The sequence below is a fragment of the Xenopus tropicalis genome, chromosome 2 (genome assembly GCF_000004195.4).
Source record: "Xenopus tropicalis strain Nigerian chromosome 2, UCB_Xtro_10.0, whole genome shotgun sequence".
NCBI classification, from domain to species: Eukaryota; Metazoa; Chordata; class Amphibia; order Anura; family Pipidae; genus Xenopus; species Xenopus tropicalis.
Genome location: NC_030678.2, coordinates 146,803,097 through 146,817,854, shown reverse-complemented (window position 1 = coordinate 146,817,854; position 14,758 = coordinate 146,803,097). Strand labels below are relative to the sequence as shown.

The 14,758-nt window shown below is 38.8% G+C and overlaps 1 protein-coding gene across 1 annotated transcript; it reads right to left on the bottom strand.

Moving 5' to 3' along the window:
• Positions 1–1,588: 1,588 nt before the first annotated feature.
• LOC100486185 (pleckstrin homology domain-containing family A member 3-like) lies at positions 1,589–14,696 on the bottom strand. The gene is made up of 8 exons (XM_002936639.4): positions 14,504–14,696; positions 11,448–11,564; positions 10,044–10,199; positions 8,139–8,275; positions 6,399–6,560; positions 5,732–5,775; positions 2,271–2,394; positions 1,589–1,827 (listed from the first exon to the last, which is right to left on the bottom strand). Exons 1-7 carry the CDS (start codon positions 14,694–14,696, stop codon positions 2,271–2,273), a joined length of 933 nt encoding a protein of 310 aa, XP_002936685.1. The 3' UTR covers positions 1,589–1,827.
• Between the last annotated feature and the right edge of the window lie 62 nt (positions 14,697–14,758).

Sequence of the window (14,758 nt, the reverse complement as noted above, 5' to 3'; positions counted from 1 at the left end):
CCAATACCCTATGATATATATATATATATATATTTATTCCTGGGCATCTCCCCCATACTGCCAGGTTATGATAGTTACCAGCTGTGCAAGTCGACCCTGCCAGCACTTTTTTTTCATTAAAAATGTCAGAGGAATAATGTAAAGTTTGCTTTTCAAAACCCCAGGTTTTAAAGAGGTTGTTCACCTTTGAGTTAAGTTTTAGCATGATGTAGGGCAGGGGTCCCCAACACAAGCATCATAAAAGTTCATGGAGGAGCCAAATAAGGGCTAAGATTGGCTATTAGGCAGCCTCTATGCACACTATCAGCTTACAGGGGCTTTATTTGGTAGGAAATCTTGTTTTTATTCAACCAAAACTTGCCCCCAAGTCAGGAATTCAAAAATAACTCCCTGGTTTTGGGGGACCAAGAGCAACATCCAAGGGGTTGGGGAGCAGCATGTTGCCCCTGAGCCACTGGTTGGGGATCACTGACGTAGAGAGTAATATCCTGAGACAATTCTCAATTGGCCTTCGTTTTTTTTATTTGTAGTTTTTAAATTATTTCACTTTTTCTTCAGCAGCTCTCTCTTTGGTGTTTCTGGGAATAAATTACCTTAGCAACCAGGGAGTGGTTTGAATGAAAGACTGAAATGTGCATAATAGAGGGCCTGAATATAAAAATAAGTAATAAAAAGTAACAATAAAATTGTTGCCTCACAGAGCAATAGTTGTTTTGGCTCTGGGGTCAGTGACCCCCATTTGAAAGTTAGGAAGAGTCGGAAGAAGGCAAATAATTCAAAAACTATAAAAATTAAATAATGAAGACCAAATTAAAAATTGCGTAAAATCGACCTTTGGTTGCTATTCCACATTGGTGCCATGCTGCACTTATGTTAGTATATTACAGGTGATTAGTAACAAAATAAATGTGCTATATGTATCATAATAATTCATTTCCATGGCTTCCAGTGCTATGCTAAGCAAATGGTTAATATTACCGACAATAAATATAATTAATGGGGGTTATCATAAGTGTTTCAATCTACCTGAATGATTCAAGGATTTACTCCAATCCCGACTTGCATGTATCAAAGCTCATTTATCATGTACAAAATAAAGTGCTATTTTCAATGTGCTTAAATGCCATTCACAAAGGTACTTGTGCCTATACATACTCCTCACAACCTGACCATAGCGCTTGGTAATCTGTATGTGTTATTTCTGCTGGCATACAGCCCTTGCATTCACAAATGAGCCTTATAGTAATTCAATAAAAAATTCATAGTGTAGCTTATCTGCAGGAAGTGCCACAGTAATAAGGTCAAAGTTGTGTTCATATATATGTGTGTGTGTGTGTGAGATGAGGTTTTATGATTAATATTGTCCTTGAAGGCAAGAAAACTAGCAAATGTATAGGTGGTATTGCAGAATGTTTGTATTTACTCCTTCCAAAAGATTCCATATAAATTGAAATGTTTCACACACTCTCACTCATATATACACACACACTCACACGCATATACACACTCACACTCATATACACACTCATATGTGTGTAAATACAAGTGTATACATCTGTACAATAAATGCTTAAAGGACATCACACCCCCTGGTTCAACATGAGTTTAATGAGCAGAGCTTCTGCTGAACGTACTTGTTTTAATTAAGAAATATCTACTAATGTTGTTTTTTTTTTTTCTTGCACTAAAAAGGCAAATTGCAAGTACATCCACATTCCAACTTCAATTGTGTCAGACAATTTCTGTAGAAAAATATAATAAAAAATGTTCTGTACAAAAAAATAGCTATTGCAGGACAATTTTATTGGGCTTCTTCCAAATGTTTTTCTGGAAAGGAAAGTACAGACAGGCATCAGTTAGAGGGAATTTCAGGACACAACAAGAATGTGAATTAATGTTTAAAATGATGATCCCTGAATAGTCAAAATTAATCTTTCCAAACATCCCTGACTTCTTCAGATATATCTGATATTGGCACCTATAAACTCTACCTATTGCTGCCTGTTTTTGGTACAAATCTTTTAAAGTAATTGAATATATGTTACAATAATTGTGCAGGTCTAGTAACCCATAGCAACCAGTAAATGCTCTCCACTATGGGTTACGTGAAAAGGTGCAAACATTTTTATTGCATGATTCCCTCCTGGAGCAAAATCTCTTCTTCTTCTTCTGATTCTTGAAGCCAGAATATAAAAACTTATGACATGGAAAGCACATAATGGGGCCACAGCTTGTTTAATAAGGATGTGCTATATGCAATCGGCACTTACCTATCCAGTAGTGTTTTTGTTTGGCAATAGGCCTTCATTGCCTCTAGCACGAGGCCGCCTCGCCATGTCCTCCAGTTTCCACAATACAGTGACTTCATCAACCTGTCTGGGAGCCTCGTAGTCACTAGAAAGACAGAATATCTAGTTATGTCACTTCCTTTACTTACTGACGTAATGTAGTAACAGGTGCAAACGTTTGCCCAAATCTATCAATCCAACAGCAACTAATCTCATGTTTTAAAAAGCAGTGACTGCTACCTGCTGACAGGTTGCTTTAGTTAACTATACCTATAGCAAGCTTGCATTCGTTATAACTTCGCCCAAATTATTCCCAGTGAAGAAACAATAACAGGTTCCATTATGGCTTATTTACTCTTTAGGATTCAACTGGAACCATAGGAAAAACAAACATCTTATATATCTGTAATGCTCAGCGCCGGGCCAAGCCAGCCAGGCACCGGCACCCTAGGCAACCCAGTTGGAATGGCCCGCACCCCCCACATGGGTGCGCAAGTGAGTGAACTTATGAACGCACACGGGGGTTGCTGGGGCCGCTGGAGGGGGGTGATACGGTAGAGGGCATGGAACTAGGGGTAAGTGAAATCCCCCCTGAAAGTTTTGAAAAATGGGAAAAGTAAGGAGACTGAAAAGAAAAGGGAGACTTTACTTGCCAAACATTTTTTTACACATGGCCATCAGGTGGCGCAAGTTAGGTGGCAGATTTTAGAAAAAATAAATACAAAACAGGGCCAGGAAAAGAAGAAGCTATTATCTCAAAGAGAGTGTTTTTGGATTTTTACAATCTCGCCATCCAAAAGGGTTAAATGATGAATTTAACATGTCCTGTTTTTTATAGATATAACTTAATTATTCATTTATGTTTTTATTACAGATAAATAACCTTCTGAATGCACACCAGGGATAGATACCCTTTCCCCTCATGTTAGGGTAAGATATCTTGTTCTTTTGAACTGTGCTGGTTTGATTTTTGCAAGTAATCAGTATTGTTTCTAACTAGGGCTTATTTTGTATCATTTTAAATTGACAAGTATCACTTTATGTTTTTAGTACCCTGTGGACTTTTTTCTGCGATACATTGTTCTTACTCAGTTATGTGACTGGACTTGGAACAGGGATGAAAATGGTTCACCTTCTTGCACACTTAATCTTTGGTACACTGTGTTTGATATACAATGTATATGTTGCACTTTATTTGTTATATGAATGCACTTTTGTTTGATATATTATGTTTAAAATCCACTTTATTTGATGTACTGATGCATTTTGTTTTATGCTGCATTTTAGTTTATGCTGTTTTATTGTAATTTAACACAACTGTGGTTGAAGTATTTATTCAATTTACCAATGAACTTGGGGGATGTGGCTACTGAATATGTATAAATTCTTTATGCTTTTACCGGTTTGTATGCTTGATAAAGGGGTTATTTTGCCCCGAAACGTTGCACTTCCGCAATAAATATTTAAAGGGCTTGTTCCCTTCCTTGCAGCTCTGAGTGCCATTCGCTTTTGTTGGTAAGTGAAAGGAGAGGCACCTTCCTTGGCACCCCCCATCATTGCGCTCTAGGCAGGTGACTCTTCTGCCTAGCCCTAGTTCCCAGACAAAAAAAAAAAAGGAACTTTTTCAGAAAAGTAAAAATGGGCTCACAGCAAACAGAAACAAGACACATATATAGAGGGGGTGGGGGCAAAAGTTTTTATTTAGTAGACATAAGGTATGGAGATCCAAATGAAAGAGATATCTCTTATCAGGAAAACCCCAGGTCCCCAGTATTTTGGATAACAGGTCCCATACCTGTACTTGATAAATCAGACTATATTCCAGAAGCATTCAGATAACAATACCTATGAAATTCTCCCTAGTAATCCTATTTCTCATTTAAAAAAATGTTTTTGAACTTGTTCAATCTGGCATTTCTGAAAGTGTACTTGATCTCCAGACTGCTGAATATTTTAGTGTTGGGCATCCCGTAACAGACATTTTTCATCATTTACCCAAAATATACAAGGTATCAGACCCCCAATCTTCGCAGGGAGAACGTCTATGCAACCTTGTTGATTTCCATCTGCAACCTCTTGTTACTAGTCTATCTAGTTTAATAAAGGATAGTGGGTGATGCATTGTGTGGAGAAGTACATTCAGCTGTGCTACAGTGGAAATTTCATCTTTGTACTCATGTATTCCCCATGAACTCTGTGACATGAAGAAGTAGAACAGTAGGTAATATTTCAGCTCACACTATGATTTCCTTGGTACCATCTACACCTCCCACATGGCTAACCTGTAAGGGCATGTATGAGTGTGGTTCTACCAGGTGTTTAACCTGCACATGTGTGTCAGTAACAAAAACCTTTATATCTACAAACAAACAAGGAATATCATATAAAACAATATATCAACTACAATTTTAAAAATGTGATTTATTTATTAACTTGAACAAAGTATAAAATGCAGTACATGGATCAAACTGCTAGAACACTTAAAGAACACATATGGGAGTGTGCATTGGACATCAGATGAAACAAAAGGGCTAATGTCCCTGAACATTTTTCCTTTTGTTCTGATGGTAACAACAAGCATAAAGGGAATAAATACCTGTACTGGGGAGGGAGCTTATTAACTATGTTAAATAAATAAATTAGTAAGATAGCTCTTTATATTGAGGACCAGACAACCCATGGGTCTGAATTATGAGTGATGTGATTTTGATGCGCCTTATTACTATGAATAACTCTCTGAAGGCACCCTGTTCTTTTTTTGTATCCTCCCCCTAGCCCCTCCTCTCCAATTGGCTTACGACCGACTAACTGTGATTAGTGGGGTAGGGTATATTTTGTACATTGTACCCTGTTTAGTCAGCCTGTGATTAAGTGCTGGGGTGCATGATAGATGTAAGGCTGCTCTTGGTCTTATGTTTGCTTAACAAAGCTCGCTATTTTTCTTAATCGGCCTGTCTGTGGGATTCGTGAGTGCCTGCCATTCTCTTTTGGCCCAGACAAATGTCAGATTAAAAAGGGGTACCCAAGACTATAAAATCTGCAAACCTCTCTTTAAAAACATGCTGTTTTGCTAAGCATTCTTTTAAGAATCATATGTATTTAGAGTGTAAATGTATGTCTATATTTATTAAACTCTATTATTGTGTTGAAAGTACAATGCTGGGGACACAGGTAGCGCTATATAAACATATGTACACATGTACATTCTAGCAGTTTTAATAAGTGGGGAAAGTTGTATGTGAAGCCATTTTTTAGGTCTATATTGCATTCTATATTCCATTAAAAGATAATAATACATATGTGTTCCTTCTGTGTCTCACAACGCTGCGTGGTGGAAATCAGTGGATATTACAGACATGGAAGCAGCTTTCCCCTAGTGCAGTGACCCAGAGCTTTTACATGAATTGCCTACCACTTTCCAGCCATGTTTCATTAGTTCTTACCTCTGTGGTGTTCTCATAGGAGACGTGTTCACAGCATTTTTCTCCTGTAACATGAGGGGAGGTAGATATAGGGATGAAATGATCGTCATAAAGTCCACATAGCAAATGTACATGAGCTTACAGTACAGTGGGTAAGCAATGAGTACAATTATGTATAACCCTGACAAGTGGATAACTATTCTTCAGCCACAGGGATGGGTCATGTTATTCAGAAAACTTGGGACCTAGGATTTTTTGGATCTCCATAACTTAAGTCTACTTAAAAAACATTAATGAAACGCAATAGGCTAGCTTTGCCTCCAAGAACGATCAAGTACAAGGTGCTGTTTTATTAACAGTGAAAAAGGAAATCATTTTTAAATTTAGAATGATTTTCTTAAAAAAGTGTCTATGGGAGATTGCCTTCCAGTTATTTGGAGCTTTCTGGATAACGGGTTTCTGGACAACGGATCCCATAACTGTACTAAGTTACTAACTCACCCAGTATAACCTTTTCTAGTCATGGGTATGCTGGGAATTCTAATTACCCAATAAATGGAGTGGCACCTATTGCCTGTTCTTGCTGCAGAATGATTTTTGGCAGGTTCCAACTGAACGTACAAATCAGCCACAAGATGGCAGCAGTAGGCCCAGAGATTAAAACCATCATTCATGCCTGATAAAATACCTTCTGTGCCCGTGGAAGCTTGATGCCAGCAGGCGTTACTGGAGGAGGCTTCTCCTGTGCAATCCCATCTTGTGTGGTACTGATGTGGTTCATGCAGTCCTCTAATGAGGAGGAGATGTGAGAACAGGTTCCATACAAAGCACAGCAGGCTGCTCGCACTTTCTACAAGCAGTAATAGCATTGTTACAGCTCTTACTGACACAGCTTTGCACATTAAAGAATTATACCCCAATATAGGAGTTATTTATGAATAGTGTGATATCATATTTTCTCTCATTTTACAGAAAACACAATTCCCAATATATGATAACTTTTTGGTCATTATTGTAATATATCCTCTTGGCTTTCCCCACCTAAATAAACCATCATTTGCAAGAAGTTTCCTAAGCTATGGTATAATCTCTACTAAAGTGATGCAGACACCCCCACACCATGCAGAAGTGCCAGGATCTAATGGCACATTGTTTTGCCCGAAAATACAAGCCAGGCTCTTCCCTAAGAAACTGGAAGTCAGGTTACTCCTACAGGGACTAATGGCTTCTGGTGCTTAGTGTTGGGGCTGTATTTACAGCTGCTCTGGCTTTACAAATATAGTGATTTGGGTGACAAAGTTTCGGTCCTTGAGAAAGGTCCTAGTGAGTTCTGAAACTTTGGAGTATTCTGCACAATGTGTTTAGAATAAAGTTGTAAAGCTTTTTATAGGGTGTGCCAGTCAGTAAGTAAATTATATCTATATATTATATACACACTGGAACAAGAACAGCACTCCTAGGATTTGTTTTTCACTTCAGGTTTCTGTGTGAGAATGAAACGTTGCGTAATAATCCTTTGTATTTTTGCATTTACATTTTGTTCTAAATTCTTTAAAGCCTAGGAGTGCTGTCCTTGTTCCAGTGCATTTTTTTTGGTACTAGCACCCAGGTTTTTTGTTATATTATACATACACACACACCTGTAGCTTCTTCAATGTAATTGGATCTCACAATGTAATGAGGAAAGATATGAAAATAATATACATCTACACACGCACACATTTTTTCAGCTGAGTCATAAGACATTACTGTGTGTGCTATGTGAATTTTCTTTGCCTTGCACATTCAATCTCTTAGATAGATAGTGCAGATTATTCTGTAGTCACTAATCCAGGTAAACCTGCTTGGTCAGATGCCAAGGAAAAAAATCCCTCTGTACAGTGTACAACAAATGAAAATGGATTTATAGACAAACATGGATAGAAAACATGCATATTTAGAAACAGAATACATATTTTAAAATGAGATCATGACATAACAGAAATAGGCATGGCGTAAGAAATGTCCATCAGTTTACAGTAACAGCTCAGGACATTCATAATACTAGGGAAATAATATCCAGCATAGCCCATAATGGGCCAGATCGTACTGGTCCCACTGTAGAGATCCAGATTTGTTAAAAGGCCACAAAGGCTCAGGCCTAGGGCAGCAAGCCCAGAATGATACTTATTGTGGGTAAGGGATTTGTTACCTGCAGCTCCCACCATCCTATTTAAACTATTGGCCACAATTTTCCACATTACCCTATTCTCTGTAGAGTGAACAGGTGAACCCTGGACCCTATGACAATTGTTTAACAAATCCCCCAAAAGTAAAATTGCTCAAGTGCCTATATAATTTTATTTGTAGCATATTGTATTTATTGACAAAAACAAGTCTGTAAAATTACAAAAAAAAAAAGAAGTCACAAATAGAAAATTTGTTTTACCTCTATATCAGGAGAGGCTCCAGGCCCATCTGGATCCACTGCTCCTTGCATTTCTTTTATTTGCTGCATCAGAAAATTGCAAAATACCCGCAGCTCAGACAATTTCCTCCCGAGGGTTTCACTGCCAGAAAGATCCTCTTTGGAAAGAAAATGATAGTCAGTGCATGCATTAATATCAACATAAAAAATGAGTCCTTATTTGGCAGCATGCACATAATTTATGGCAGAAGCGCGCTTGCCGATAACAACCAATACAATATTTGTTTTATTTCTGATAGTAGACTGATCTAAATGAATTGCTAATTGGTTGCTACTGGCAACCGCGCTTGCCCCCCCAAAATTTGCATGCCCTTCAGCTTATAGAAGGAGCAAGGATGCCCTGTATTTATTGCTAACTATGCACCCGTACAGAATAGTTTTTTAAAGGACACTAACTGGCAATTTAACCTATTAAACAGGTATAATATCATTGTAAATGGCAGAATTACTAGCAGCAGTGACACACAGAGAGAACAGTATTAAACAGCAAATTCCTCTGTAGTCTGTGCCTTGTGTTTAATGTTATAAACCTATGTGCATTGTTATGCAGGCTTGAGGTGTATTTAGGAGCAGCTCGCCTGGCTACATTACTGTAAGTTGTCTAAGCCTGTGCAAGAATAATAGCTGTAACTAAGGAAACATAACCCTGAACACCATAGAAGAAACTCAGCTAAATAATGAGCTTGTGGTGCTTCTGTAGCAGTTACAGGACTCTGCATGCAGATGCTGACTTGCCTGTGGGATGTTTCCACACATGGGCCTAACTGTTTTTCCTCCTCTCTTCAATTTGCCTTCTTTATTCATTTTACATACACTCATCTATTTTCCCCTTCATATCACTACACCCCCATACATGAATTGGGAATATCCATGGTAAAGGCATACAAGGCTGCATGGTTTGGTGAGCAGGAGGGCACACCAGCAATTTTAATTCTACACCACGGGGCCAGTCTCACAATGTTTATTCACATTCTTAAAAAGAGAAAACAACATATGGTGCATATATGTTTAGGGCATGGTGAAATTGAAGGGACCTACAATTCAGTATTGCAATCTGGCCTATCAGCCCACACCCTGGATGAATTATTGCACTCTGGCCATTCATATTTCTTGACCAAACTCTACAATATTTTCACCTCCCGTGTGTCACAATTTGGGATACTTTCCCCATTATAAACTCACTTGGTGTGAAGACCTTGCGCCCAATGACACAGTTTGATACCAAGGGGTGGCAAATGAATGAGAAATGCTTTGTCTGTATAATATAGCTTTAGTATAGTCAAGAAAGCACTATGCCATTTTCATGATAATTTAATATCTTGGCAGAAAAGCAATGTGGTATCTCCCACAGATCCTGCAAATATGTAGTTAAATACCAAATAACCATTTGCCACGGGTTTTACAGAAAACATGCCTATGATTAAGTGCGGGTATGCACGAAATGCATCAGGCGTTCTGGATTTTTAAGAATGTAAATAAAGTTCAAGTTTTATCCATTTTGTGGCTGACCATGGTGCTTTGCGAGCTGCTTTCTTCAGAGATTTGAGTTTGCTCCCTTGGGCTACGGGTTCGGGGCTCCAAGCACCCGAACCAAATTTTGTCATCGGTGAGTGTGTATATTTATGTGATCTCCACTGTATGTGTACTAGTATATACACCCAGGTCAACACCTGTTTTAGGTAAAGATTTTTGTCTTTAACTTTGATCTCTTTTATAAATTGTCTAATTAAACTGTGTTAGCACACTATATTATATATATATATATATATATATATAAACTTTACTAAATTGGGTGTATTCTTTGAGGATTTACAGAAAACATACCACACTTCTAAACAGATAATATTTTCCAGCATGGGCCCTTACCTTTTGGCCTCTCTGTTGCACTGTCCCCAATGCAGGCTTTGGCAGATCCTAGTGCTACCAGCCACTTCTGGCGTTCTGCTGCATTCTCTGCTCGCAAATAGAAATACTGCTCATTTGGGATGATAAGGTCCATCCGGCTATTATCAGAGGGATTCACTGTGGTCAAAGGAAAAGAAAAAATAACGGGGTTATATATTTTGTACCACTATTCCTGGTTCAAATTATTTCTCTGAATATGAAACAAGGATTAGTGAGGCCCCTACAGCTGAATGTCCCTGCCTGTCTGCTAGCCATATGTCCCCTTTCTGTATGGGCTCTGAGCAAACTTCCCCATGTCTACTCCCTGTCATTATGGGTAACTCCTGGCTCGATCATGCACCCATTAGTGTCTGGTTAAGCCCCACAGACTTAGGGACAGATTTATCAAAATGTGAGTTTAGCGCTTAATAAATAAAACTCACCTATGTTCTATTCATTCCTATGGGATTTTTAGAAGCGTATTTATCAAATGGTGAGTTCCAACATTCACCCATTGATAAATATGTTTCTAAAAATTCCATAGGGATAAATAGAATGTGGTGAAGTTTTTATTTATAAAGCTCTAAACTCACATTTTGATAAATCTGTCCCTTACAGTATGGCTTTTATTCAAAAGTGTAATTTCACTGAAGTGCACTCCATTGATAAATATTTTATGATGCCTGGAGATGGAGATTTATAATGTTGTGGGCCCCAGCAATGTATTGTTCCAAAGAAGAGGGCAAAGTCGTATGCACCTGTCACAATACAGGCTTCCCACTACTTGCTTTGCTGAACAATTGTAATTGCTATCTTATAAAAGATGTGATAAAGCATCAGATAAAAAGTCAGAGGCCAGTGGTGCAATTAGTGGGGCCCCATAGTAAAAGCAATTTAGGGCCACTCTGAATCTTGCAAATAAAATAAATTTCCTTAAACATACATTGGAACTGCTTATGTGTCTTTGCTACAATGGGCCTCCTGTACCCCCTGGGCCCCCCAACAATCCCAGAGTCTGCTTCCTCTATAGTTACACCCTGGCTGGAGGCTATTTGTAACCAGCAATGCTCAGGCAAACTAATTCTGCAGTTGCCACACAGGATAATCCGGATCTGAAGAAACTGAATAGACCAGTTTGAATCTAATTTACAAACAAATTTCTGCACTGGGGAAAAAAATGCCATTCACTTTGGAACCAAAGAGCTGCCAAAGTCTGAAAACACAATGGCACTACCAAGTTAGATACAGAAGTATCAAGAACCAGGAAATCTCCTATATGGCACCACCAGCAGGTAGCCATGATAAGGAGGAGATTTCTGGAGCAAGGGAGGCCGAGGACACCTTGAGAATGTAGAAAGATGGGTGATGGTGGTGGAAGTGCGTTACCTCTGATCTCACACACGGCCATCTTGATGCTGCCTTTGCTTACTTTCCCAACATCCTCCGGGGAGTCATAGTATGACAGGATACCACTGTCCAGCACAAAGTAACGTGGCTTCCAGCCTGTGTGTGGGGAAGACAACAGAACAAAATGTAGTAATCCCAAAAACAGAATTGTGACCTTCAGTTACTCAGTGCTTTAAAGTCTCTAGATATATAGAGTCCTCTAGTGACACCATATATTGGATTCACAACATGGCGGAAAGCACCCAACCATATATCTGGGGAGAAATCTCCAACATTTCTTTACTGGAACAGTGGAGAAAATCTTACAATCAAATTCTCAGAAGGCAATATTTTCAGTGGCAGTATGTGATTCTTAGGTTATAAAGGCGATAACCGAGCATATTAGAATCATCATACATAGAATCGTAGTTCAGCAGCTGCAAGCTGGCGGACTACCTCTCCTTAAGGTTCAGTCGGTTGTATTACTCGAGTATCTTTAAATACACAAATCAACATTTTAAGAATGCACTTCCCGATAAGGTGCTTTGTTTAATTTCAGGGAGGGACTAAATACACCCCATATGGTATGCAATCCTGCAGGTGTGTCCAGGTAAAAAAGACTCAGGAGTAATTCTAAACTGGTTTAGAGGCTACAATGAACAGCAAGTATTTTGAAAATGAAATACAAAAGGAAAACACTACCTCAAGTCACCATTTAAGCCACCTTAGGGGGAAAGAAAGGAGCTGCCTTCTCCATGGTCCAAGAATTAAATCACATACCTAATGTTTCCTTAATTATCATGTAAGTGATAAAAACAACTGATCAATTTCTCCGGGTCTGAATAATGACGGAGCAACATGGAGCACATTGCAATTAAGTATGAATATATACAGTATGTAATAACACTAAAGGCACAGCCACACATCTGTGATTTGTGTCAGTGCAACACTGGGCTCCATAAAGGTTTCTGAAGTAGCAAGCCCCATTTTGGGGCTCGTGCACAAGGATAATAAATATGCATGCCTATGTTGACTGGGTAATTAGTCGCTGCAACAAGTTTTTTTTTTTTTAAATGGGGGCAACCTATCGCTGCCTGTCTTTACCCTAAAGGGCAGAAAACGTAAACAGCCAGATACTGCTGGATAGCAATTACATCTGCAAATAACTTTTTTTAATCTACACAATTTAAGTTAAATTTTTACATTCATCTATGCACACACTAGGGTATGTTTCTGCAAGAACAATTTGGATTACAACTGAGGCATCCGAAAGCCCTCCTAACAAGAAAAGAGCTTACAATCTGAATGCTGATAGTGCTGTAGTTGGAAATCCAAAAGCCCAGAGCTATAAAGGTGTAGTTATAAAGATGCATTAGCTCAAAGGCATATATAAAGGGAAAGTCTTCAAAAGAGTATTGTGGGTGTTTACAAATCCATGCAGCCTAACATGGTACATACTGTGACTGGGAAGTCCGCTATGTGTGTATCAGAGCAAATCATGCATTAAGCAATACTGTGTAAGCATTAGGTTTACATTACATGAGCATCTGGTGCATTAGTTGCACTGAAGTAACAAGTATGGTTGCACTAAACTGGGCACATATATTGTGCTTACTGGGCAGCTGTTGAGAAGCTGAGCTTAGGGGTTGGTGCAAATTGTCAAGCAGAAATTGAAGTTTGCCTGTCATATAAGCAGATTTTTAAATTCTGATGCTAATTGCCTGTAATAATTACTCATCCGCCTTATATGGTGACATTTATATTCTATATACAATAAATTGTGAGTTGGTCCCTAAGCTCAGTAAGTGACAGCAGCACAGAGCATGTGCAGGGAATCAGCAGGAAAGAAGATGGGGGGCTACTGGGGCATCTTTGGGGGCACAGATCTTCCCTGCTGTGGGTGCCTTGGGCTGGTACAGAAGCAAAAAAAACATCTTGTACAACCTTTCTGCCCTACTTCTTCAGTTAGACTTTTGTTCTCCTTCCATAAAGCTTCTGTCCCATTTGCCTCAAGGGTTTTTTCCCAAAAAATGTTTGTGTACTATGATGTGGGATTAGTTATTATAGTTAATCGCAAAACTGCAGCTAAACTTCCGGCATTCTATCAAAACATCAAGTTGAAAATTGCTGAAAATTAGTGATGAGCAAATCTGTCCTGTTTCGCCAAAAGATTAGCGAAACGGCAAAAAAATTAGAAAAATGGCAAAAATGTTGTGCATCAAAAAAAACTTTCGCCCACACATTGATTCTTTTGACAATTTTTGGACACACAACAAATTTTTCCTCTGCAAATTTTTTTCATCCGTTTCGCAAAACAATCCGCCAATGGCGAAATGTGGAAAATCGCTCCGTATCCATGCCTGGCAAAACATTTTGCCCATCACTACTGAAAATTGTTTCACACCAGGAGAAATATACTTACAGTATAACGGAGCTGATTTAAAAAAGGTCAAGAAAAACATTTAAGTTTAAGGTCGGATTCTTTTTCTATCACTTTTTTCCCCTGAGTAAAATGATATGGGGGTAAATATCAAGTTGCCACAATTTGCATGGAGATAATATTTCCCCAAAGCTTTTTTATTACTTTTCACCTTGATTGCACTATTTCGGCTGCTAGGACAGAAAGGGGTTTACTTGTTGGGTTCTTCAGTGAATATCACAGTCACTCCTACTAACTGCTTGGAAAAACTTTTTTTCCAAGGGAAAAAAAACACAGAGAAGAGGTCAAGAATTTTTTTTTAATATCTTAAGAAATCTGAGCCAGTTTGTCTAGCAACCCTCTAATAAATCTTTGCATGTTGAAAAACTCAAGTAATTGCTACCTGATTTCTATTCCACCTCTCACAGCCTGGACCAACCCAACTGGCTCCATAAGACTTTAACCCGATATGTAATAAAATGCACACATTTTGCCCAGGCGCAGTAAGCAACAGTAAAGAATAAGATGATACCAGTAAATAGTCCCTGCTGATTGGCTGATATATTTGTGACTAGACCTGTGTCAGTGTGATGCTACAAGCAGGTACGAATTAGAAATGAGTGCCATATATATATACCTGACAGGTAATTTGTCCATTTCAGCAACAATCCCTCCATCTGAAGAAACTGCCTTTCACAGGCACGGAGCCTTTTGCAGACATACAACTCCCAACCTGCCACATGCAGCCAATAAGAGCAAGGGGAAGAATTGCGGCCACTCACCTGAAAGTCACCGTGCAACCAATGAAAACTTGTCTGGAACAGGACCATTGTTAAAGAACCAGCCAGTTAGCGGCGGGAGGGGCGGGGTTATTAGGCTTACGGAGTATACG

Bases quoted from the DNA above. Each gene is read 5' to 3' on its own strand.
- LOC100486185 (XM_002936639.4), bottom strand. From the start codon at position 14,696: ATGGTCCTGTTCCAGACAAGTTTTCATTGGTTGCACGGTGACTTTCAG. The intron at 10,200-11,447 runs GTAACGCACTTC...CTTTGACCACAG, and splicing joins GGCCGTGTGTGAGATCAGAG to TGAATCCCTCTGATAATAGC. The intron at 2,395-5,731 runs GTAAGAACTAAT...CTGTCTTTCTAG, and splicing joins CCTATGAGAACACCACAGAG to TGACTACGAGGCTCCCAGAC.